We start from the raw sequence: 25,622 nt of genomic DNA, 5'->3' as shown, positions 1-25,622 counted from the left end.
TGAATTCAGTGGTACTTCAGAGCAAACATACACAGTATCATGCAGCACAGATCAACAAGAGCAAAAAGCTGCTGTAGAGTATTGTTTAAGTAAAGGTGAAGGTAAAGTACCCCTGGACGGTTAAGTCCAGTCAAAGGCAACGATGGGGTTACGGCGCTCATCTTGCTTTCAGGCCACACAGCTTTCTGGGTCATGGGACCAGCATGACTAAACCGCTTCTGGTGCAATGGAACACTGTGATGGAAACCAGAGCAGCGCACGGAAATGCCGTTTACCTTCCCGCTGCAGCGGTACCTATTTATCTACTTGCATTGGCGTCCTTTCGAAATGCTAGGTTGGCAGGAGATGGGACAGAGCAACAGGAGCTTACCCCGTTGCAGGGATTTGAACTGCTGACCTTCTGATTGGCAAGCCCAAGAGGCTCTGTGGTTTAGACCACAGTGCCACCCACGTCCCTACAGAGTGTTGTATAACAGAACAACTCTGCGTGTTTACTCAGAAATAAGTCTACTATTGTCAATGGGGCTTGTTCCCCAAGTATGCATTTGATTGTTCATTTGAGCAAAAAACACAAGTGAGATTAAGACATTAACAACTTTCCTTTTTATGGTGCTAGATTAATTTACATTTTAACTCATACCATGCAGTGGTGTTGGCTAAAAAGTCACACAGTTCATGACATAAAGCCTAGTTGAAGGGAAAGCAGCTGTTAATGAGGTAGGGGTAAACAACCACTGCTCCCACATGTCCTCGGAATTGACCCTTCATGCATCAGCTTTTCCTGAAGGGAAAAAGGGCGTAGGCTTAAAATTTCTAGTCTTCAGCCTCTTTATGTAAAATCTTAGAAAAGCAAACGGATCTTATTCTTATCATTAATAATACGTCATAACTGAACTAGTCAACCTGGATAAAAATGAGGGGAAATGTGAGATTTCTTCCCAGCCACCTTACAAGAACACAGAACTGTGAAATCTACTTTATGCTGTTAAAAAGGAGACGATTCATATTTCCTATGGAAAGAACTGAAATACAGTAATGTAAATACTTCTTAAAATATTGCAGCATCTGGTCAACATTACTTTTTTCAGTGTAATTTGAAAATAAAATGCATGATGCCAAACTAAATATATATCTTTCTTTATAAATTACTCAAGCAAGCAACAATAACACTCTACAATTCATACTTGTTTCAATCTCAGAGCATCCTGTCAATTTTCACTGTTAAAACAGTTCCCTGTCATTCCCGAAACATTCAGTTTTCCATTTTCCTTTACACTATTTGTAGCTACTACATATGTATTTTTGAGCACTGAGTGTCTGACATCTCCAGCAATAAAATGTAGATTTTACAAAATCTTTGTGGCGACACCTGTGCAAAATTCTATTATTGTGTCTTCTAGATTCAAGGACCGAGTGATGCCTGCAGAGGCATTGTTAGGATGTCCCTGTTCTTTTCGTTAAAGCCCCCGACCTCTTGCCCCGTTCCCCATTTCTAAAAAATCTCTTTAGGTTGGCTGAAAATTGTGCAAAGAGTCCCAGGTGGAATCTAGACACATACTGAAAATGCTGAGAAAATGCTTCTATAATGATCATATTGAACACTCCATCTCTTTCTCCCATTCATATATCACAGCCACACCGATATATTACCCTAAATTTGCCAGCGAACTTTTGCTTTTCCATTTTCCCTCATTTTTCCAATCGGGCCTTAAAAACACATAGCAAGGGCCATGCAATTCCCCTTCCTTTTACTGCCTCCACGGTTGCAACGAACGCCGCAGGAGCTCATCCATCCCTGTATCAGTTTGCTGAATTAATTCTGCTCTGGAGTTTCCATTGCTCAAGCACACACACACACACCCCTCCTCTGCCCCTCGGAAATAAGCTTCGCAGGAACCCCAGTAAAGAGTCGCCAAGGAGCGCAGAAGAGGTGGAAACGACGGCAGCGTCCGGGCGGCAGAGCCTCCGGGCGTCCAAAAGCCATAGAGGGCAGCGGAGGAGGAGGAGGATCATTCCGGGGCCTCCGTGCTTCTCGCGCCCGCCAGGGGCACGTGGGCTTGGGGCCTTCCGTTGGAGGAGCGGAAGGAGGGGCTGCGCGCGCGCGCCTTACCTGGGCTGCCCAGGTGAGCCGCTCAGGTGGAACGCCCTCCTCGGCCCGACGCTCACCTGGGCGCTGCCGAACCTCACGAATCGGCCAATCGCAGGCCAGGGATTTCCGCTCGCCGCCCTGGCAACGGAGCGCCGCCGCCGCCGCCGCCTCCGTGAAGAAGGAGGGAAGGAGGGCAGAGGAAGGCACGCTCGCTCCTTGCTTCCTTCCACGCCGAAGCCGAAACCGCTTTCTCCGCGTTGCTGGCACAGGTAAGGGGCGGGGCTTATTCTGCTGGGTGGCTGCCGGTGGAGGTCAATGAGAGCAGCCGGGGGAGGGGGGGGTCTCCCGCTGCCGTTGCTTCAGGGGGCGAGCGTCGGTTGCTGCCTCGGAGAGCCGTTTGCAGAAATGGCCATGTAGGCTGGGAGGCTCCGGGTTGGAGCGGTTGCGCCCTTCGCCCCCCTCCCCACCTCCTGCTCCTCCTCTCCCGCCCTATCCCGAGGTAACGAGGATGGGGAGGGGGGTGTTGCTGGTCTTGTTCTACTAGTCCTCTGGGGAGATTTTATAGGTACAGTATAGATCAGATACAGCTATGTAGTGGAGAGAGAGAGAGAGAGAATACACACACACACACACACACACACATATTTTTACTGTGTGTGTGTGTGTGTGTGTGTGTGTCTATATATGTGTGTGTGTGTGTGTGTGAGAGAGAGAGTGTAAGGAAAAGGTAAATGACCCCTGAACTGTATGTGTATATGTATGGGTATATGTATGGGTATGTATGTGTATATGTAGGGACGCGGGTGGCACTGTGGGTTAAACCACAGAGCCTAGGACTTGCCAGTCAGAAGGTCGGCGGTTCGAATCCCCGCAACGGGGTGAGCTCCCGTTGCTTGGTCCCAGCTCCTGCCAACCTAGCAGTTCGAAAGCACATTAAAGTGCAAGCAGATAAATAGGTACCGCTCCGGCGGGAAGGTAAATGGCATTTCCGTGCGCTGCTCTGCTTCATCAGAAGCGACATAGTCATGCTGGCCACGTGACCCGGAAGCTGTACACCACAGCGAAGAAAGCAAGATGAGTGCCGCAACCCCAGAGTCGGTCACGAGGGGTCCGTTTACCTTTTACCATTATTCCAGCGTCGTTTCCCGCTGCTTCCAGCTGCTATCCCGGATTGTTAGATATCCTGTAGACTGTCCCCGGGAAAGGTGAGGCTGCTGATCCCTTATTTTCGAGGCTGCTGATCCCTTATTTTCAAATCTGAAAGTTGACAGCTATGGAGAGAGAGCCCCTGGGCAATGATGCCCTGTGGGCACATATAACTGCGTGAACGGGTATGTTTCGAACTCATGCCTGGTCCTAAGCTGCAGGGGCCAACACCTAGGGGCCAAGGTCCCTTTGCTCCCCCACCCCTCCCAAATGCAGTATTTGAGGAGGCTGCCCCCTGCCCAAGTGGATGGGCATTGCCATTCAACTGGTGTCTGGGTGTTGCGTCATGTGATCAGTTATGCATGGCGGTGCTTGCCTGCCCCACCCCCAATATTTTATTCAAGTTGGCAGCCCTGTCCTAGGAAGGATCCCCAATGTGGGATGATCCTGGGATACCCTTGCCAAGGGTGTTTTAAGGTGTGCCGAGATTAGGCATATGAAGTGCTTTGAAAAGTGCCTACATAAAATAGTAAGGCTCCAGTTTTAAACCGCAGGGGGTAAGTTTGGTTGAGCCCAGTGGGATTTGCTTCAGAGTAAGTATGCTTAGGGTTAGGTGGGCTCTGGTGTGTAAGGTTTATCATAGGACCCTAGGAAGTCAGGCCAATGGCCTGGCTGTGTTGCATTGTCTGAACTGTTGCTATGCAGCTGGCAGGCAGAACCTCTTGTTCTTGGATCTTTCTCTGCAAAGTTTTGGGATATGAGATTTCAGGAGACTGCCCTCACCCCAATGTCAGTTGTTAGGAAATAGCTGTGGGAGAGGGCAGCTGAACTCATGTCCTGCTTGTGGGCTTCCCTTGGGCACCAGGCTGGCTACTGTGAAAAAACAAGATTCTGGACTAGATCAGCTTTTGGTCTAATCCTGCAGGGTTCTTGGACCAGGCCTGACTGAATTCAGCTATAACATTTGGGAGCGCCACAGTACTTTGTGTTTCTTGCAACGGTGCCCCCATGGGGATTAGGGTGGCCAGAGGTGGAGGAAGATGTGAGCATCTTCCTGTACAATTTTAATTGTTGTGTAATATGTGTTGTTCAGTGTATTGAATGGGTGGGATTTTGGGTGTGTGTAACTTGCTGAAATTGTGCAGGAGAGACACAAGATATTAAAGGTTCAAAAGCTTTTTCTAAAGCTCTGCCCAACCTCAGAACAGAATGGTGTGCATTGTAAAAAAGAGTGTGAATAGGCGGCTCTGATCTTCCTTATCCTTCCAGGAACTGCTGCTGCTGGTGATGTGGAAGGTCAACAGAAGATGTTGACATAAAGAAGGGAGGTGTGTGTAGTTGTAGTTGGCTTTCCCATGACTCACAGGCTACACCACATTTTAGCTAGCTGATACATTTAGCTTTACAAGGAGGTGGTGATCTTTAGAATGTCAAATGAGTACTAACTGCCTAACCCATGGATTAGCAGTAGTATCACATATGTAAAGATGTATAATTAATTTGTCATTTTCTGTAGTTATAAGGGTGGGAATCCCAGGCTCAAGAAAATTTGATGTTGGTTCCCAACTACATGGATTATTTTTTTTGTCTGCCAGACTACAATGCAAGTGCCTAAAAATTATCCCTAAAACCAAAATTGAACGCACACCATTGATCCTAAGGAAGTAAATCCCATTGAATCCAATAGAACTTCCTGTATAGTAAGCATTTTAGGATTGGAGCTTTAGAGCTTTAATATTTCAGCTGAAGTGATTTTTAAAAAAATATATATATTCAAAATCTTACTGTTGAAATGCGGTGTTTTGGAGCTTAATTAGGAGTTTATGACTTGGAAGAGAGTGCTTCTTGAAGCTTAATTTTAAAGTTCTGTGCACAAACCCATTTTTTCCCTGATGACTTTTGCTTGAAAGGAAAATGGCACGTGGCATTTCTGCATTTAGGTTAGCATCAAGATGCATGTTTATGACTAATGAGACCTTCGCTCAGCCAGTGGTATACCATCAATGTCAATTCACTTCATCTGACTGAAGTTAGTTGCCTTAGTGTACCATCAGTATCTGTGATTAGAATATATACAGTGCGGAATAATACATTTTGTATTATTTGTCAAGTATATGGGTCTTAGTACGTTTCGGAGCACAATTCAAAGTGTTGGTGCTGACCTTTATAGCCCTAAACAGCCTCGACCCTGTATACCTGAAGGAGCATCTCCACCTCCCTCGTTCGGCCCAGACACTGAGATCCAGTACCGAGGGCCTTCTGGAGGTTCCCACACTATGAGAAGTGAAACTACAGGGAACCAGGCAGAGAGCCTTCTTGGTAGTGGTGCCTTCCCAGTAGATACCCTCCCATCAGATGTTAAGGAGATGAGTAATTATATAACATTTAGGAAACATCTGAAGGCAGCCTAGGGAAGCTTTTTAAGGTTTAATGCTTTACTATGTTTTTATATATGCTGGAAGCCGCCCTAAGTGGCTGGGACAGTACAGCCAGGTGGGCGGTGTATAAATTATCATTATTATTATTATTTGTAGCCCTTGGTCAAAATTCAAATACAAGTTGTGGCAAGTTTAGAAACGAGAAGACAGCTTGAGTACTGTACTGAAAAGAATGCTATCCTGCTCTGCACAGGTTTCACTCTGTACCTAATTAAGCAGGTGCATCTGTCCTTATGAAGCATTAAAGTGTCCATTTATACAATAGCATTTATTAACACTTAAAAAACTTTTCTGCAGATATGACCATTTTATGAAGCATCTAACTACCTCTATGAATAAAGAATAGCATCATTGGAAGCACTTGCATACGTGGACAAGTGGAGGGTGGGCATGATGGCTTTCGTAAGGCTGCTAAGACGATTCACAATGAAACATTTGTCCCCGTGGAAACTTTGGAAGTTTACCTTCATTATTTTTATCTTCTTGATATTTTTGTTTCTGCTACAAAGAGAAGTTGGCATTCAGGATTTTAATGAGGAGCCTGGGAGCCCATCAAAAGATGGAAAGATTAATAATGTACTGGGTCTAGTATTAAAAGCTGTGAACAATATTAAAGTTGCAAAGCCAAAAATGCAGATTAAAGCGCCTATTAGGCAAACTCAAAAGGCAGGACAGAAGCGCTGTTTACCTGGCTCCTATACAGCAGCAGAGCTGACACCTCACCTGGATCGACCCCCTCAGGACTCTCATGCTCCAGGGGCTTCTGGTAAACCATTCAAAACGGTCAATTTAAGTCCAGCTGAGAAGGAGGAAAAAGAACGCGGAGATGAAAAACATTGTTTCAACGCTTTTGCAAGCGACAGGATTTCTTTACACCGGGATCTTGGACCAGACACACGACCTCCTGAGTATGTTGAAGTATATTTGGATTTCTGGTCTTTAATTACATATGCAAAATATTGAAAAGGGGTTTTGATTCCCCATGTTCTGCATTGATATGTGCTTTGTCGCCACTATCATTAGCATAATTTCTAGCTACTTAATTTTGCATCTGCATGTATGAAGCTGTGTAAGTATGAGTACAGTAATCTTCTAATTATCTCTGACGGAAGCAAATAATGCATCTAAGAAATTCAATAGATGGTGATGTAAATTTGTTTGGGCTTGGTGCCCTTTCACACATATCCTTTACGAAAGGGGTTGGAAATTAAAACTCACCAGTGGACCAGATGCTTACTCTGTGCAAATTTGATGAGGTCAGGGACCCGCCCCCAACCTGTCATCACAGCGATTTCAGATGACATGGCACTTTGATATCTCGATAGCCAACGGTTTGTCAGGATTTCAAAGCACAGCACAGGGCTCTTTGCAAGTACCGTTAAAATGGCACTGTGTTTTGAAGCCCAGACAATCAGTTGATTGTGGCAACTTCAAAATACTGCACAAGGCTATTTGCTACAAGTTGCTGAAGTGCTGCCAGTCATCTGATCATTGTCACTTCGGAAGCCCGCTTTGTCCTAGCCCAGCTGCCTTTTTGCCTTCCCACAACAGATGTGATATATGTTGTGAGGTGATTGGCAGATGGGTGTGGCTTAGCCAGAATGGCCTGTTTGGCCAAATGGGCAGGTATAGCGAGCCTAGATAGGGTCTGAAGGTTCCCCACCCCTGTTTTAAGATGTATTGATGAAAGGATGCCCTTTTCTTTCATCACAAGTGTCTAATCCTTGATAAATTGTAAATCCTGGACATTTTATGGTGGCAATTGTTCTAAATTGCCACATGCCCCTTGTGATGTATTACAAAAACATGTTACGCTTTACAGATAGGTAGCCGTGTTGGTCTGCCATAGTCAAAATAAAAAAATTCCTTCCAGTAGCACCTTAAAGACCAACTAAGTTAGTTCTTGGTATGAGCTTTCGTGTGCATGCACACTTCTTCAGATACCTGAAGATCTGAAGTGTGCATGCACACGAAAGCTCATACCAAGAACTAACTTAGTTGGTCTTTAAGGTGCTACTGGAAGGAATTTTTTTATGTTACGCTTTGTTAGGATATTCTGGAAACAATTGCTCCGCACAGATCTTGTGCATGGCTTTTTTATATTAGTATTGGTGGGAGAAAGAAGTTCCACCATACTTGCCAAGCTTTATCTGTGCCACATCAAAGTATCAGACTTATAATCCATTTTTCGTTCTTAAAACTGTTTTTGTCATCTAGATGTATCGAGCAAAAGTTTAAACGCTGTCCTCCACTACCTACCACAAGTGTTATCATTGTTTTCCACAATGAAGCATGGTCTACTCTTTTAAGAACAGTTCACAGTGTGATGTATACTTCCCCTGCAATATTACTGAAGGAAATAATTTTGGTGGATGATGCCAGTGTAGATGGTAAGAACGTATAATGTTTGTGTGTGGTTTTTCACATTTGAGTTTTTCATATTATTTTGTGTTCCTAAAAATACACACTTTTTAAATAACAAAAAATATTTATATTTCTAAAGTATAAAGATCTCTCAAATTGAAATGATTTGTGCTTTCTCTTTGTCTCAGTTCATGATCCTTAATGCTTAATTACATTAGGCATGATGTCTGAATTGACTATGGTTTGTGAACAGCCACCAAACTAGAATTTGAAAACATGACTTGACATAGGTTTGCAAACCATAGTTTGTGCTAACCGGCTTGATGTGATATCTGATTTTATAAGAACAATAGCTGCAATTATGCTTTTGTCTCAAGAGGCTGCTGCACTATGGAGACCGGAGTGAATTTACCGACTTGTGAAGCTGGTGATGAGTGGGTGGAAAATAAAGCAAATGAGAAACTCTAAATCATACTTTGTTGTCTGTACATTTGGAAGCTTAAACCATGGTTTGGCAGAATATCAAACCTGAGCTTCTATCTTAATTAGTAGCTGTTGTTTTAGTGCACCAGCAGCCCCTTCTCTTGCCATTCCTCCCCTTCCGTTATCTGCCAAAGAAAGAGCGCCTGTAGTTCTGCTTCACAGCAAGTGAAGAAAGACTGGCTCAGGCACTACTTTCTACATTTGTTGGAAGTGAGAGAATGCCTTTCTCCCACGTCTGCCTGTTGCATTTGCCCCACTTCCCTTGCCACAGTTACTTTTGCAAGGCATAATATTTCAATGAAACGTATGCACACATGACGTAAACAAATTATTGTTGCCTGTAAGCATTGGATTGTACATGCATATAGGACCCACTGGAATGTTAGTCTCCTTTGTGAATGGCAGAAGGAGGGCTCCTGCTCTCTACAATCTGTGTCAATGAGAGAATGCATTCTCTGAACTAGCCAATTGACTTAAAGGGTGAGTCTCTAGGTCAGGACCAGGCAAATTTTCCCTCTCTCTCCTCCCCCCCCTTCAAAATTATGAAACACACCTTTAAAAAGGCTAATTTAGTTATGAAAAGAATTCAGTAATGCCCAACCTACTTCATAAATATGGTAAGGGTAACTAATGTTATTTGATTCCCCTGCCAAACGAGTAAAACTTGTTCTCTTTCTGTCAGTAGAATACTTTTCAGTAGAATGTCTTTTCAAAAAAAAATTATCATAGAAGTGGAGAGTTGGAAGGGACCCTGCAAATCATCTAGTCCACCCCCCTGCAATGCAGAATATGCAGCTGTCCTGTATGGGGATCAAACCTGCAACCTTGGCATTAATCAGCACCACACTCTAACCAACTGAGCTATCAATAAGATATGATGACTTGGCAAATTCATCTTTGTACAGAACTAATTTTTTTACTGCTTTGTACTAGAAATTGCATTTCCCCCAAATTCTGGTTCCTGGTGTATTTGGGGTCGTATCTCCCTTCCCCCATTCTTCAATAAAAGCAGATACTCTTATCCCTTCAAGCTGAAACTACAGTACAGGCATTTCAGAATAAATGTATTTTGACTTTCCTCTTATTGAGTGGCTAGTTATGAAAAGTGAACTTAACGTTTGCCTTTTATTAAATTGGCAAAGACTGTCTTGTTGTCTTTTTAGAATACTTGCAGGATAAATTGGATGATTATGTGAAACAATTCCAGATAGTTAAAGTTGTCCGACAAAAGGAAAGAAAGGGGCTCATCACTGCTCGATTATTAGGCGCTTCAATAGCAACTGGAGAAACCCTCACTTTTTTGGATGCACACTGTAAGTAATAGCGTTGGACTGTAATAGAGTTTAGTTAGCTAACAAATATTAAAGAATTTTCGTATTGATTTCTTCCTTGTCCTGTTTTAACTGTTTTTCTAACAAATAACACTATAGAAGCATTGCTGTTGAAAATGCACAGCTTTTAAAAATATGGAACTGATTGCAGAAAAACTATTTATTTAAGCTAAGGACAGCTTTTACACAAATGCACATGAATCTCGGGAGAAAGCCAAAGCTAGTCCATTTTTAAAATATCTAATTTGTGTTTCGGACTGAGGTTTAGGATGGGAAAAATCAAAGTTCATTTTCATTTCGTGCTAGCCATATTTTTCATTTGATCATGTATGTGATATTTCATAGCAGGTATCTGTAAGCTAACAATATTTCCAGCATACATGTGGATTTTTAAAAATAACAGCAATCCTATGTAGGTCTACTCGAGCGGGACATGGGTGGCACTGTGGTCTAAACCACCAAGCCTCTTGGGCTTGCTGATTGCAAGGTCGGCAGTTCGAATCTGCTCGATGTTGCTCTGTCCCAGCTCCTGCCAACCTAGCAGTTTGAAAGCATTCCAGTGAAAGTAGATAAATAGATACCGTTGCGGCAGGAAAGTAAACAGCGTTTCCATGCACTCTAGCTTTAGTCACGGTGTCCGTTGTGCCAGAAGTGGTTTAGTAATACTGGCCACATGACCCAAAAAGCTGTCTGCAGACGAACTCCTGCTCCCTTGGCCTGAAAGTGGAGATGAGTGCCGTACCCCATAGTCAAATTTGACTGGACTTAACCATCCAGGAGTCCTTTACCTTTACCTTACTCAGAAGTAAGTAAATTCAGTGGGACTTACTTCCAAATAAATGTGCATAGGATCACAGCCTAAGTGAAATTAAAATGTTCCTGTAACTGCTTTTATGAAAGTGGATAAATCCAGCATTATAATAATTATTTTACCTCCTGTTTCCTCTCTCAGGTGAATGTTTCTATGGCTGGCTAGAGCCATTGTTGGCCAGAATAGCTGAAAACAATACTCGTGTCGTAAGCCCTGATATTTCATCTATAGATCTAAATACTTTTGAATTCATGAAACCTTCCCCTTATGGTCAAAACCATAATAGAGGGAATTTTGACTGGAGTTTGTCGTTTGGATGGGAATCTCTTCCTGAACATGAAGGCAAAAGAAGGAAAGATGAAACGTACCCTATTAAGTAAGCAATGAAACTTAATTTTTTTCCATTTACAAAATCTTTACTTGGAAATAGTGTTCCAAAAAATAATTCACATGTAACTTTTTCATTTTGGTTAAAAGAGAAAAAGAATTGCAGAAGGATCAGTGAGGCTCTGTCTTCTACATCTTGTATTCTTTTCGCATGGTACTTCAGGTTTTAAACATTTTTTTCAAAGAACTCTTGAAATTTTAAGCTTTAGTAGGACTGAACCACCTCAAATAAGCTCTATCAGTAGAAGAGTTGTATGTATATAAAAAGCCATCAGTTGAATTTTAAATACTGAGAGTGCTATGGATGCTAATGTTGCTTTTTTGGCTGTAACAAAAGCCTGAGTGATGGCATCCTTGGCTTTGAAGGTAGGATTATGGGAATATCTGAACTGGTTGAGCAATGCAGCTGTTGGAGGCAGAAAGAGACTGTAAGAAAAGTTGGCATCCCTAATTAAACCTGCTTGTTGCTTCGGGTTTAGAATTTCTGCACCATTACAGAATGCAATTTACACATAGTTCATTGATTTCATTGAAATTTACCTTAGAAATGGAGGTGGGGCATATAATGACTGATTAAAACTAGGGCACATTTCCTTTCCCCTCCCTTCAGTTGAGTTGAGCAATCCCTCCCCCTGCCCCATATCACACTGTTTCATTGTAGTAATACAACTACTGCACAACTCATATTTCAGAAGCAATTACTTCCCAGGACAGTTGTTGACTATTTTATTGTTCTGGCTTTGAAATGGATGCTAATGTGCATATAGCTCATGGTAGTAGCTTCTCTACAAAGCCCAAATAGTAGCCAAACATTTTCACTAATGCGTTTCCCTCTGTTGTTGGCTGTTTGCCTTTGCTGATGGTTCATAAAGTGTTGATTGCCCATTTATCAGGCTTTCCTGAAGAGGGGTGGGCTTTGGGATCTTAAAAAGAAAAATAACAGGCTTTCCCCAGATTGGGAAATTGCTAGCTTCATGAAAGATTATCCCCCCCTTTTTTTCTTTTTTGCAGAACACCCACTTTTGCAGGAGGCCTCTTTTCAATATCAAAGGACTACTTTTACAAAGTTGGAAGCTATGATGAAGAAATGGAAATATGGGGAGGAGAAAATATAGAAATGTCTTTCCGAGTAAGTTTAGAGACACAAGATTCACATGAAGGTGCAATGACAAAACTTCAGTTGCATTTCAGCTGCTCCCTATAGAAGTAGGAGACCAGATGAGCTTGGTCTTCGGCTAATGATAACCTGGAGGGAGAAACTACTGTAGCGTTTAGGGATGGAAGGATCTGTTCATTTCAGTCCTCAGTTTTCCAGCCTTAAATTTGTTTTCTCAACATTTTGGAACAATTTGTGATTGATTTATTTTTTAATATCCTCATGAAAACGGACTGTAACAGGGCAGGGCATGCATATACACACTCCAGTGATGCCCACAGGGGCCAGGAACGGAACCCCCACATGAAATGGTGTCCACCTGTACTTATTTATTTCCTGGCGCCATGGATATGCACAGTCGTGCACGAGTTGATTGCGTGTAAGTGTGGGGGGGACGCCTGTAAATGTGAATTTTGAATAATGCCTCTGTTTCAGTTTGCATGTTGTTTTGGAAAATGGAAAATGAGTAGATTCATATTTAAATGTGGGCTGAATTGGATCTCTCCCCATTCCTAGTAGTGTGGTGTCGGGTGCTTGGTTGCTGCATCAGTATTGCAATAATATCTTACTTAAGGTAGAAATGTTTTATTTCCCTGTTGCATGTAGGTAGACAGGGTTTGATTTCAGAAAGCATTTTTATACAAATGCTTCTAGAGCAATATTACTTGCTATCTGGTGATTCTGTTAAAGGCTGATAAGTGAAACTGTTATTTTTTTCAGGTGTGGCAATGTGGGGGACAGCTGGAAATCATACCTTGCTCAGTTGTGGGCCATGTATTTCGCAGCAAGAGCCCCCATACCTTTCCAAAAGGGACTCAAGTGATCACCCGTAATCAAGTTCGTCTTGCAGAAGTCTGGATGGATGAATATAAGTATATATTTTACCGGAGAAACACAGAAGCAACAAAAATAGTTAAACAAGTAGGTGACGATGGTGGTGGTATTAGAAATCAGTTGCTGCACTGAAGTTCTTGGTGAGCAAAAATTATTTATTGTGAAAATATATAAACGTAGTAGGCACTCTTTATTCAATTTGCTCTGCTTGGCAATATATTGAATAGATTCAGTAGTGCCCATTACCTCTTCATTTAATCTTTTATACAATACCTCCCCGAAGCTCTTTGAACTAGAGTAGTGCCGTTAATTGCATCCACCAACTTGTAGTAGGAATGAGGGGGATCTTTCTCAATAATTCTCTTTAACATTCAGTTGATTAATATATGTGAAGTCTAAAAGAATGACTAAAAAGAATCTTGATTTTGCTAAAGCAATATTAGCCAACTAGGATAAATATTAGAAGGCTAGTACCAGGCAGTATTTGTAAGATGCAATGATTGCAAACAGCTTGGATGACTTTAAAAAAAAATATGCACAGAGTATAAGGCTGTGTTCTACCTCTACTTTCAATGGCAGTATACATCTGAATGCCAGAGTCACAAATGGAGAGAGTGCTATTGCACTCAGATTTTGCTTACGTGCTTCACATAGGCATCTAATTGGCTGCTGAACCTAGACAGGACTTTGACTTGGTTCAGTAGGCTTTTCTTATGTCATGTTAAATGTAAATAAGGAATTAACAACATTTGATAACCTCAAAAACCCCAAGTTGGCCAGTTGTTTAGGGGGGAAATTAAAGTTAGAGATTTTAAAAATGAATGGCAAAGGATAATGTAGATTTGCATCTCAAGTGTGCTTGTGTGTATTCCTGGCTCTATAAATTTATGTCAGTTATTTACTTATTTATATATAAGAGAGAAAGAGAAAAGGAATTATTGGGTTGTTGCCACCATTATTGGGTAAGTGGTGTTTCTTGCTCCACTTCTGATTCTTTGGGGATACATGGAAAAGGATAATTTGATCAGAACATATAATGATTATAGGAAATGTGTTGAGGGCTGCAAGAAGTTGAGTGGCTTCTAAATGGACCTCCAACCTCTATTTTCATTATTAAAAGATACTTTAAAGCTTCTTTAACTGAATTAATTTACAAATTCCCTGTGTGTTTACTTTCAGTTAAAAGTATTATTTGTGATTTGGTTTTGTTATAACACTGTTTAGTATTGTTTCAACAGAAAACGTTTGGTGACCTCTCAAAAAGATATGAGTTAAGGCAACAATTACAATGTAAAAACTTTACGTGGTACCTTAGCAATGTTTATCCTGAGGCATATGTACCAGACTTGAATCCTCCATTATATGGATTTGTGAGTATGCTTTTCTTTTTACAAGAAGAAATAAAGCAAATGAGCAGAGGATTTAGCTATGCTATTCTGCACTTACATTTCCATTTTTTACATTCCTTAGTTAAAAAATGTTGGAAGAAGAACATGCCTGGATGCTGGAGAAAATAATAATGGTGGCAAGCCATTGATTATGTATACATGTCATGGGCTTGGAGGAAACCAGGTAAAATGTTGCATTTGGTTTTTATGTAACTGTGCAGATAAGCACAACAATGAGTTTTCAGACCATGTTTTAAATATATCAGGGTCTCATGCCTAGAATATCTACACGAAACCACTGGGTAGGGTTATCTGGAGGTTTGGAGTAAGTTGTCAGCAGTATGCTGATGACATTTAGCTCTAGTTCTCCTTTACATCTGTAGGTGAGGCAGTGGAAGTAATGGACTGGATGAGAGCCAACAAACTGAAACTCAATCCAGATAAGAGTGAGGCTCTGTTAGTGAGTGGTTCCCTAGACCGGATGGGTAGGAAAATGCTCTTGATGGGGTTACACTTCCTCTGAAGGAGCAGGTTCGTAGCTTGGGGATATTCCTGGATCCTTTGCTGTCGCTCGAGGCTCAGGTGGCCTCAGTGGCCCGGAATGCCTTCCATCAGCTTTGGCTGGTGGCCCAGCTATGCTCCTACCTGGACAGGGATAGCCTAACTACTGTTGCCTATGCTCTGGTAACCTCAAGGTTAGATTACTGCATTGCGTTCTAAAGAGCAAGGAGCTCTCCAAGGGCAGCACCAAATTTGGAGCCATCCCTATGGTTAGAAGCTACTGTGTAATCACTGTTTTATTTGGGAAGCCTGATGTTCTTTATGTTCCTGTTTGAGTGTGTATAGTGTAAGCATGTCTCTCATTTAAGGTGTTCAGTATAAAAAGAGGGCATTGTGTTAGGGGAGAGTAAGCTACCATTGGCATAGATGCAGTGGAACCCAAAGTGAAGACCAACTCTCAATTTGAGTCTCCTTCCTCTGCAGAGTCCACATCTTTTATAACCTCACGCTAATAACTTGGATGGCTTCCATACTGCTATATACTGGCTTGGTTATACTGGTTCCCTGACTGTCTCTGCCATGCACTCTTCATCTGTCTTTCAGCTTTTTGTCTGCTTCTGATCTATTCTGCGGGAACACTCTTCATTTCTGCATTGTAAACTTAATAATCTTTACTCTTTCCCTCCCTCTTTCTTCTGCTGCTTTTTCCTTTGTCTTTAGAACTTTTGCTGTCAAGGAGGAAACCAGTGGGTGACTAAGCAACCAGGCTGTCCTGTCATCTGTCCTGTCATACTTACAGCCTCATGCTGGGAGGTTAGAGTGGTCTTCCCTATGCTAAAACCACCTACCATTTTGAGCCTATGCACATTCCTAGATGGCTGAACTTCTAACAAACACTTCTCGGTGCACAACTTGTGGAGCAGAAATGGTTTAGAACATATCGCATCCCTTAAATGTAGCACCTCTGGAAATGTAACTAGGTGTTGCAAATCATAGCTAATTTCATTCAAGAAAAAAAACTCAATTTTTATGTAAATTACCCTATCGTAAAAAGTACTGTAGTGGTAAATAGGAAAGATGTGGACAATAATTCCATTGTTTGATTCCTTAGTGGTTACCTAGTAACCACTCAATGGTCTCTTCTATTAAATAGTATTTGTTTTTGAATTTCATACTATCAGCTTGATACAGGAAAAGAAGAACAATCTGGTAGCTTATATTCGTTTAATAGCATATATATATTCATCCCAAAGGAGGTCCAGGGCATATTGCAAGTGTCATTATTTGCCTGGTCTGCATCAGCGTTGGCAAGGGTGCCATGCCAGTGGAAGACATTTCACTTATACTGTTAAGGCAGTGCTGGCACACTATGGATGGACAGCTGCTTCTATCCCTTGCAATTGCCTTGGATATGATCTTGCCAAAGTTAAGCACTGAAATCAGTGTGGCTTTAAAAGTGCTTAACTTTGAGTGGTTAGCACCTTTCAATTGCAAGAGTTCTAAGATCCTTAGACATTGCACAGACTTTTCATACTAATTCAGGGTTAGATCCAGAATGTCTCTTTCATGAATGGAAAGACTTCCTGTATTTGCTGTTCATAGAAGGGACCAGAGTCAAGCAGAAGCTGCTCCTCTAGAATAAGGAAGAGGAAGGCAGTTTTCACCAATTCTCTCTGCAGGCCCTAGTGCAACTTCCTACATTGTTCCAGAGAGCCTCCTACCTTCCCAAGCAGCTCTGGGATCTGCTCTGTACAAATTGGTTTCATTGGAAATCTGCCACATAGCTATCTCTCCTGCCTTGTCTCTGAGTGGGAGACAGAAGGGAAACTAAAATCTTTCCATTTTCACCCTACTATTTTTAGTGACCTGCCCCTGTCATGATTTAGGCATTGTGTATCAAGCACTCCACCTGCAAAGCATAAAGTTGTTCTGTAAGCATTAATCTGGAGTTCAGAGGGACTCCGTGAATTTGTATGGTTGAGTTTTGGGTGCTATTTCCCTGACTGAATTGTTTCTTTATATAGTACTTTGAATATTCTGCACATCATGAAATTAGGCACAACATCCAGAAAGAGCTGTGCCTGCATGCTGTATCAGGAGAAGCACAACTTCATGACTGTGGCTACAAAGGGAAGAACAGCAGAACCCCTCCTGAAGAGAAATGGGAGATCCGAGAGGTATTCTCAAATCAATTCAGCCAAGCAAAAAGAGAACATACAGCTTTTGTAGTTTGGAGCTGCTAGTTAATTAAATGTGGAGGAGGAGTTTTACATTTACATGTACTGCTCCCATACGATAGGGCAGCTGCAGGAGCAAGTTCTTCTTAGAGATATTTATTGTTGCATATAAGCTCCTCTGTGCAAGTCCCTGTCCCCCAGTCTGAAACTTGGCACATACTTAGAATGACTTTTCTTCAGAACATGTGAGAGGTTTTCCAGCTCCTTCCTGGTAGCTGAAAAGTTCTTCAGAGGTGTAGAAAAAGCTGTAGTTCTGAGCCCTATGTAAAAACTTTCTAGATCTCATTCTCTCTTCTCCCGGTACCTCTCAAGAACAGCTCTTTACAGCCATGTTTTTAGATACCATTGTAGAACAGTGAACCCATTATGATCAAGGGAAGCATTTTATTTATTTATTTTTTTAAAAAATCAAATATAGCTACCTTCAACCCACTGTAAGCCTCTAAGATATAGCAGGCTCTAAATTCAAAGGTGTAAATACAGTGGTACCTCGGGTTACATACGCTTCAGGTTACATACACTTCAGGTTACAGACTCCGCTAACCCAGAAATAGTGCTTCAGGTTAAGAACTTTGCTTCAGGATGAGAATTGAAATCATGCTTCGGCGGCAGCAGGAGGCCCCATAGGCTAAAGTGGTCTTCAGGTTAAGAACAGTTTCAGGTTAAGAACACACCTCCAGAACCAATTAAGTACTTAACCCGAGGTACCATTGTATAGCTGCAGCTTTCAGCACTGGGGAATTTGTTGCAGATCATCAGTCTTTGTCAGCATTGATAGAATTTTGTCTCTCCAAGTATTCATGATGTCTACAGAATCTTGGCTGGATTAATGGGCAGAACCAGAGAGACGGTGTGATATAGTACAATCACCTGTCGTACTTGGATTGGGCAGAGCCAGTTTGAAATTCCCAGTCAGCCCCAAAGTTTACTGAGTGACTCTGCATAAGCCATTGTATGACCAATCTACTTCACAGCATTGTTTTAAGGTTAAAGTGGCTAGTCCTGGCATGCCCCCCTAATCTCCTTGGAGAAAAAGTAATATAAAAATGTGTCTTCTCTCTCTCTCTCCTTTTCTAGGACCAGTCGTTGTACAACGCAGCCTTAAAGATGTGCCTGACAGGAAATAAAGAACATCCAAGCTTGGTGACGTGTAACCCTTCAGACGTCTTCCAAAAATGGATTTTTAGCCGAAACAATTAAGTACTGGTAATTAGGAGATGTTTTAAGCGGGAACCGTATCTCCTTCAAAATTATCCAGCTTTAACTTAAATTATGCAGAGTCATCTTAACTGTAAAAATAAATAAATAAATAAAGCATTTTTACTTCAAAATTAAAATGCACAATTTAGCTGGCAAGAAATCCAAGGAATACTTAAGTTTCTTGATTCTTAAAAAAATGTTTACAAATACTGGAAATTATATTTCCAGTATATATATTTTTGTAAGACCTCTGTCTTTAAGACACAATTCTCAGTGGTTTGGGGATAGTTTGTAAAAGTTTTACATACATGCATTCACAAACACATTCTGGTCAATAACTGAAGAAACTTGTTGATAGAGGTTACGGAGATGATTTTTTTTTCTATATTATCTGAAAAATAGAGTGCCTTATAGGTGTTCTTTATAATTTAAACTGTGACAGCTTTCCTTAAATGACCATCCCTGGTTTACACATTGATCTAGTTGGCTCAGTGTTTATAGCAAGAAATATCTATGAAGTTTATCAATTCTTCTGAAACTATGAAGTTCTATTACCACTCCAATGAATAATACTTTCTTGGTGTTAGCCCCTTGCAAACTGGTTGGGTCTCTGTATGCTGCTGTTTTTGGTGTTCTGTTGTTCATTATGCTTATCAGTGATGAGCTTTGTATGTTTAAGATTTCTGAAACTGATTACAAAATTGTTCTCTTTTGGTTGAAAATGTGTTTATTGCTTCTCCTGATATATCACATTACTTGCTTCTTAGACAATTCTGGCATCTCTCATTTTTTTTCTATTATGTGTGGGTTCCAAGTTTCCATATCTCTAATTCCTATTTTCCTCTTTCATGTGTTCATAATTTAAAACATGACCCTTTTAATTCAAAACTATTGAAAAACATTTTAAGTAACTGGTGTCTTTCATCTGAAATTTGTAATTTTTTAACTGAACCTGCTAGGTTTAGAGTTAGGATTATTTGCTTTCTACATGCAAAGAATTTTAACAAAATATCTCACTGGTTGCACATTCTGTGATGAAACACCTTAATTAAGAGTCAGTATTCAGCACTTTTTGCTGCTTAGTGTGATGGGTCAACAATGCTGAGAAAAATAGAGGGGTTTTCAAGTACAATGTCACATCAGCTCATGGATTTTCACTCAGGCAACTAGATTCTTCCTCCACAAATCTGCTCCAGAGGGTTGGGGAGAGCCCCTGGAACAGGTTTAGAGGGCATGCTGGGGAGGAGAGCATTACATTGTGATAGAATCAGATAATTGGAATTACATTTGACCCACCCTTAGCAATTAAACCAAGAGGTTGCAAATAAAAGCTCACTCCTTGTGAATAATTCCTCTAGCATTTAAAAGAGAGGGGACGGATGCCACCATGGAGGAGCTTTTTCCCCTGAGCATTGCAGCCATATATTTGCTATTCATTCATAGATTCCTGTGCTGTGTTTCATGTGCACACAGAGTTGGCCCCAGCTCTTCCCCGTGGAGGAGTTAGAGGGTTGCCACCAGAAATGAAAATTGCTCATCACCACCCCAGGCATATGTGCTCTTGTGGGCCTTTCTGGATACAGCCAAAGCTGGTCTTCAGATCTTTTGGGTTACAACTCCTGTCAGCCCCAGCCAGCATGGCCAATGTTCAGGGGTGATGGGGGGCTGTAGTTCAAAACATTTGGAGGACGTTAGCTTGGGGGAGGTTGTTACAGCACTTGCCATCTCAAGAAGCTGATAAAGCAGTTTTCTTTATTTTGGTATCTCTGGTTTTAAACAACTACTTGAGGCCTTGCATATACACTATTGAAAGCTTATTGTTGAGATGCTGCTTGCATAAGCAGAGTTTTGCAATGTGGCAGATGGCTGAAGCAAAACTATTGTTCTTCCGTAAAAGTATGTTTTCTGTTTATACAGTGGTTTTCCTCTACTTTGTTGATTTGGTGTTTATGTCACGAAGTTAACTACTACTTTTTCTTCCTCTGTGCCTGCATTGCCCCAAACGTTCAACCAAAACTATAAACTGAGGCTATAATTATGACTTCATAGCACTTTGTTATATTTTTATCTTTTCCGCAGCATACAGTTCTGCTGTGTCTCTACCCGTTATATTTTTATCTTTTCCGCAGCATGCAGTTCTGCTGTGTCTCTACCCGTTATATTTTTATCTTTTCCACAGCATGCAGTTCTGCTGTGTCTCTACCCCACCACCGTACTGGTCTTCCATCTGATTTAAACGTGATACATTAAACTACAGTTGTTCTAGGCTGAGTTCTTAATTCTTCCTTGTACTCCTAAGCATTTATTTCAGATATACGTGATATGCTGTACAGAACACCTCTTTAATTTTGTTTCATAAACGTAATAAAATAAAAATATTTTGATGCAAAAGCTACCCTTTGGGATTTTGGGTGTGTGTTCAGCTTTCTGTTTCTTTGCTTGGGTCTGAGAGTGCCCCAGTGACTTGGTATTGATGTTCAAAGCCACTAAAAAAGGAAACACAAGAAACCTTGGCAACTGCAGCAGCACAGCCCTGGGACCAACCAGGAACAAATGTTTGGCAATTCTGCAGGCAAAGTGTAGCCATGTTTGTGTATTTGTATTGCTCACTCTGGCAGGAGGGAGCAGGCAGTCTGATGTGGAATTAATCTAGACGATCCAGATTAATTTCTAGAGCATCCTTTGGACATTAGAAAAATGAATGCATTGCAAATTACTGAGGCCCGTAGGCACTGGCCTGTAGCAGTAACCTGGTTGCATGACATCGTCTAGAACAGGCACCCCCAAACTCGGCCCTCCAGCTGTTTTGGGATTACAATTCCCATCATCCCTGACCACTGGTCCTATTAGCTAGGGATGATGGGAGTTGTAGTCCCAAAGCAGCTGGAGGGCCGAGTTTGGAGGTGCCTGGTCTAGAAGCTACAGCATCTATCAGCACCTTATGTTCAAATGTATGCTCTGATTTTTCTCTTATTTCACCTAATTCATCTGTTTTTAAACTTATTCAGCTATGATTTTCTAGTGCCCCCTTCCTTTAATAACCTGATACGTTTTGGAGCCCTACCTCATTTCTTAGGCCTCTGGTTCCACAAGGTTCTTTGGAATCTGAGCAGCTCCATTAAAGGCAGACCCAAATCCAGAAGCAAAAAAGTAGGACCACCCATCTGTTTCTGGCAAATGGGAAATAAGTTGTTGCATTCTCCAAAGCTGTTTTCTTGCATCCAAGTGCTTGTAAAAAAGATATTTGTGCTTTTTTGTGATTGTGTCAGTATGTCTCCTCCAAAGGAAGCCACCGAGCTCCATTGATCATCATTCACAGCAGAATAAATAGCAGCATGGCAACAGATGTTCATGTCTTTCTCTTGCATCAATCCGGGTAAGATACATGTAATCTCGTTCAAATAATAATATATTTTGTAAAATGCAGCATTCTATTATTATAGTTCTATCAATCCCATGTTATCTTTTATTTTAGTTATTTCTGTTTTCAAATTCATTGAGACTGTAGCTATAAAATAGCCAAAGGGAATAAGTGAATGGTATATAGCTCCTGAAAGGAACATGTTAATGTTGGAGATTCATTCCCCGTGTCTGCAGAGTGTATTTAACAGGATAATATCAAATATCAGATTTATCTAGACTACTGATTATGTACTTTGTACTTTTATAGTCTTGAGAACTGCAGGTATTGGGCAGTATATGCATATAATAATAATAATAATAATAATAATAATAATAATAATAATAATAATTAATAAATGCTCCTTTTTAAAACAAGCAAACCAACAAACCTTTTGAAGTTCTTATTTATTAAATGCTTGTTCAATAAACTAACCAGCAGAGGATGCTGTTGCAAAATTATTTCCAATAGCGTCTAGAAAAACGGCTTCCTAATCCTTTGTGTAAACCCACATGAACCAAATTCCGCTGACAAGGGTGGTGGCGTTTCTGATGGCACAGAGTTTTACACATGAAAGAAGTGATTGGCCGCTTTGAACATGTGTTTGTTTAAATATTCATATATCGCTGTATCACAGTGGTTTACAACAAGATAAAAACCTAAAACCAAACAAGAAAGTCTTAAAAAGTTAAAGCCCAGTTTAAAATAAAAAAGAACTTAAAAACAAACATCACTAGGCCATTGCAGGGATGTACACTTAATTGCCTGGCAGAACAGAGAAGTTTTTAGCAGCCGTTTAAATGTTGGCAAAGAAGGCGCCTGCTGAAACTCTTGTTAGCAGGGTATTTCACGTGGCTGGGCTGATAACTCTAAAGGCTGGATTTCTCATTGTCAAACAAGCCTCACCAAGGGCAGGTGGTGATAAATAGAAGCAACCTGCCCCAGTTCTCTCTCAGCCCTATCCCTACTCCCAAATCCTAGTCCTTTGCATCTCCGTATCTTTTAAATTACAGCTCCTCTCAGCCCCTTGAAAATAGGGCTCTCCTCTTAGACCTTGCCAACACTTCTGTGACATTAAGAGCTAACCTGCCCCCAGAAAAGTACTGTTTTTCCACCCCCACTGTTTAAACTGCAGGCTTCTCCTGTTGTTGATTCTGCTGTTAGAAGACTAGCAGAAGATGCATAAGAGAGTGATGTGGAGGAAACTGGAATGAAGAGGTGGGGAGCAGCAATGTGTAGTTGGCTGGGTTACCAGTGGGAACGCAACTTTCACTGGGACAGAAGAGGAGGAGGAGTTTGAATTTGATATCTTGCTTTATCACTACCCGAAGGAGTCCCAAAGCGGCTAACATTCTCCTTTCCCTTCCTCCCCCACAACAAACACTCTGTGAGGTGAGTGAGGCTGAGAGACTTCAGAGAAGTGTGACTAGCCCAAGGTCACTCAGCAGCTGCATGTGGAGGAGCGGGGAATCAAACCCGGTTCACCAGATTACAAGGCCACCGCTCTTAACCACTACACCACACTGGCTCTCATATTGAAGTCATATTGAAAGTCCCATGATTAAAAAAAAGTTTACTTCTGAAAGAAAAAAAGTAGGAATTGCGGGGCTGGGAAGAATGACGTTTTTCATGCTTAGCACCTCAAAGCCCTTCCCCGATGTCATGTAGAATACAACAAAGGTTAAATTAGTCAGTTCATTGTGGCCTACCAGTGGCTGCTGATTGCTAGGACTCTTGCAAATAATTTGAACTAAAGTATTTTTTTGCACCATAAGACACACCTAGTTTTTAGAGGAGGAAAACGGGGGAAAAAATATTCTGAATCAAATGTTGTACTAAACTATTTCATAAACTACTGGTATATCAGAGTGAGAGTGAGAGGGACAGGAGCTGTATGTTTATTTAGCGTGTGTGCTCAAGGAGCGACGAGCGGGGAGGCAGCACACCCCTGGACAGACCCGACACAGGAACCCCAGCAGCTTCCTCTTGTGTAAGCGGCTCCTCTCCCGCTTTGCTGCTTTAAAGTGAACCGGGAAGGAAGGGGAGCCATGGATCCTCCGCTCGCGACTGCAGCGGGATCTGGCCGCCGGCCATAGGCATTCACTCCATAAGACGCACAGACATTTCCCCTTACTTTTTAGGAGGAAAAAAGTGTGTCTTATGGAGCGAGAAATAAAGTATTTTGGACTTGATCTGATCCAGGAAAGACACTTTGCTTGTTTTCAGAATTCCCTGTCATGGATACTTAAGCTCTACAGTTAAGAGATCTTGAATAATATACTCTTGCTTTGGAAATTTTAAAATGTATCAGTAGGCCATAGTGATTCCAGGATGGTAGACTATACAAGACAGGTTGGCCTACCCCTAATGCTGGGTTTGTACCACTCAGGATAAAAGTGCTATGTGGCCTTTTGAATGGGTGCATCTGGATAAGTCCTCATTAGGTTTGCAGATTTCCAAAGTAGTAACTCCCAGGTAGAGAAGAATGAACGCATGAATAGTTTGTAATTTTATCAGGACAGGTTATTTGTTGTTTACTGTTGTAATAATTGTTTTCTCAAAAATTTATCTTCTGTACTATGAAAAGAAATAAAAACAGTATTAAACTTTAAACGATTAAGATACCCCTTCCCCAGTACAAAAGAGGCAGTAATAGATGTAACGTAGAAACCTGATTTACTTTGTTGCAAACAAATAGACAATAAATATATATTGTACAATATATAGTAAAAATACAGCATAATACGAGTGCCACTAAGAAAAAAAATAACCTAATTTTAAGACTTATAAATGCTTATTTTGTAATATATACATTGCAGAAATAAGCCACAATAAATACATCAAATTACATGTCATTCATCATAAATACTGAAAATATAAATACAAGATACAGTTAAAATAAAAGATTACAGCATAAGGTCCAGGTTAAGTTTTGTCAAACGTTTTTGTTGCCTACATTACCCTTTTGGTATTTGTGAGGTTGCAACTTATAAAGCAAAATTAAATCAACACATGGAGGGAATAATGCCAATTATGGGTTTTGAGTTTTACATTAACATTCTATTCTCTTGCCATAAACGTCTTGGAAGAATGCCTGAGGAACAGAAAACTGGGAGCAAGTGACCTGGTCAGAACAGGGGCCCACAGTAGCTGAGGCAAAGCTACCTTGCATAACACTAACCACCAGTGAGAGGCTTTGGGTGGTGGTGTGTAGCTTCTGTCTACAATGGCTAAGTTGAGAGACCCATCCATGGTGATTAAAAACCACCCTCATAAAAAGATAATCCTGTGTATCTACCCTCAAATGTGTTAAGTTAAAGCAGCATTACGGTTATTTACAATTTTCAAGCAGCTATGAGAATCTACTTCTACATCTTAAAGCACGAGTTCTGATTATTTTTCCTGAATTGGAAATACCATTGGACCCACGGCTGTATACACTATTTACTTTAATTCTTGAGAACATTCCAGATCAGAGTTACAGATGAGCTTTGTGTTTTTCTTTCCATATATCAGTGGCAATTGAGAAAGAAAAAAGAAGGGACAGTAGATAGGGTAAGTCATACAGAGTTAATAATTGTCCAAAGCAAAGAGATTCCTTATTGGGTGAGTTTTCTTACATAATGTATACACAGTGTGAATCAGTATAAGCTGCATCACTCTAATAAAGTGCTGGGTCACACCTGTCCACACAATGCTTTCCATTTTGAAAACCTTAATAGCAAAGTAGGTAAATGAAAGAAAGAAAGAGCAGGTCAGTTTCATTATGGCGAGTTCCAGGCTGTTGGGAGAGGAAGGGATTTTTCTTTACTATTTATGTCTTATCAAATTTCTAGTACCTAAGATACTTTACATGT

At 41.1% G+C, this 25,622-nt stretch overlaps 2 protein-coding genes across 7 annotated transcripts in view; one reads left to right on the top strand and one right to left on the bottom strand.

Annotated features, from left to right (window-relative positions):
- Nucleotides 1-1,588: 1,588 nt before the first annotated feature.
- On the top strand, nucleotides 1,589-20,760 carry GALNT3 (polypeptide N-acetylgalactosaminyltransferase 3). 5 transcript variants are annotated; one of them, XM_082236786.1, is made up of 13 exons: nucleotides 1,589-2,358; nucleotides 4,831-4,935; nucleotides 5,971-6,581; nucleotides 7,891-8,063; nucleotides 9,684-9,833; nucleotides 10,804-11,038; nucleotides 12,061-12,178; nucleotides 12,926-13,126; nucleotides 14,278-14,409; nucleotides 14,510-14,611; nucleotides 15,649-15,741; nucleotides 16,953-17,105; nucleotides 18,243-20,760. In XM_082236786.1, exons 3-13 carry the CDS (start codon nucleotides 6,064-6,066, stop codon nucleotides 18,363-18,365), a joined length of 1,998 nt encoding a protein of 665 aa, XP_082092912.1. In that variant the 5' UTR covers nucleotides 1,589-2,358; nucleotides 4,831-4,935; nucleotides 5,971-6,063; the 3' UTR covers nucleotides 18,366-20,760. The 5 variants fall into 5 exon arrangements, with proteins under 5 accessions (XP_082092912.1, XP_082092911.1, XP_082092915.1 ...); XM_082236787.1 differs by lacking the exon at nucleotides 1,589-2,358 and adding an exon at nucleotides 2,637-2,654; XM_082236785.1 differs by lacking the exon at nucleotides 4,831-4,935.
- A 3,547-nt stretch (nucleotides 20,761-24,307) lies between these two features.
- CSRNP3 (cysteine and serine rich nuclear protein 3) overlaps nucleotides 24,308-25,622 on the bottom strand; it is an 88,716-nt gene continuing 87,401 nt past the window's right edge. For both annotated transcript variants that reach the window (XM_082236821.1, XM_082236823.1), the window contains one exon: nucleotides 24,308-24,337. In XM_082236821.1, coding sequence (XP_082092947.1) covers nucleotides 24,323-24,337 — 15 coding nt within the window. In that variant the 3' untranslated portion in view covers nucleotides 24,308-24,322. The remainder of the gene's footprint in view (nucleotides 24,338-25,622) is intronic.

Source organism: Podarcis vaucheri, assembly GCF_965113315.1.
Source record: "Podarcis vaucheri genome assembly, chromosome: 1".
In the NCBI taxonomy this organism is placed as follows: domain Eukaryota; kingdom Metazoa; phylum Chordata; class Lepidosauria; order Squamata; family Lacertidae; genus Podarcis; species Podarcis vaucheri.
Note: the sequence above shows the minus strand (reverse complement) of the source record. Positions and strands in the feature narration are given on the sequence as shown.

Coding starts and splice junctions, on each gene's coding strand:
- GALNT3 (XM_082236785.1), top strand. CDS start 6,064: ATGATGGCTTTCGTAAGGCTGCTAAGACGATTCACAATGAAACATTTG. Junction 9,834..10,803: donor CACTTTTTTGGATGCACACT/GTAAGTAATAGC, acceptor TTCCTCTCTCAG/GTGAATGTTTCTATGGCTGG. Junction 13,127..14,277: donor CAACAAAAATAGTTAAACAA/GTAGGTGACGAT, acceptor TTGTTTCAACAG/AAAACGTTTGGTGACCTCTC.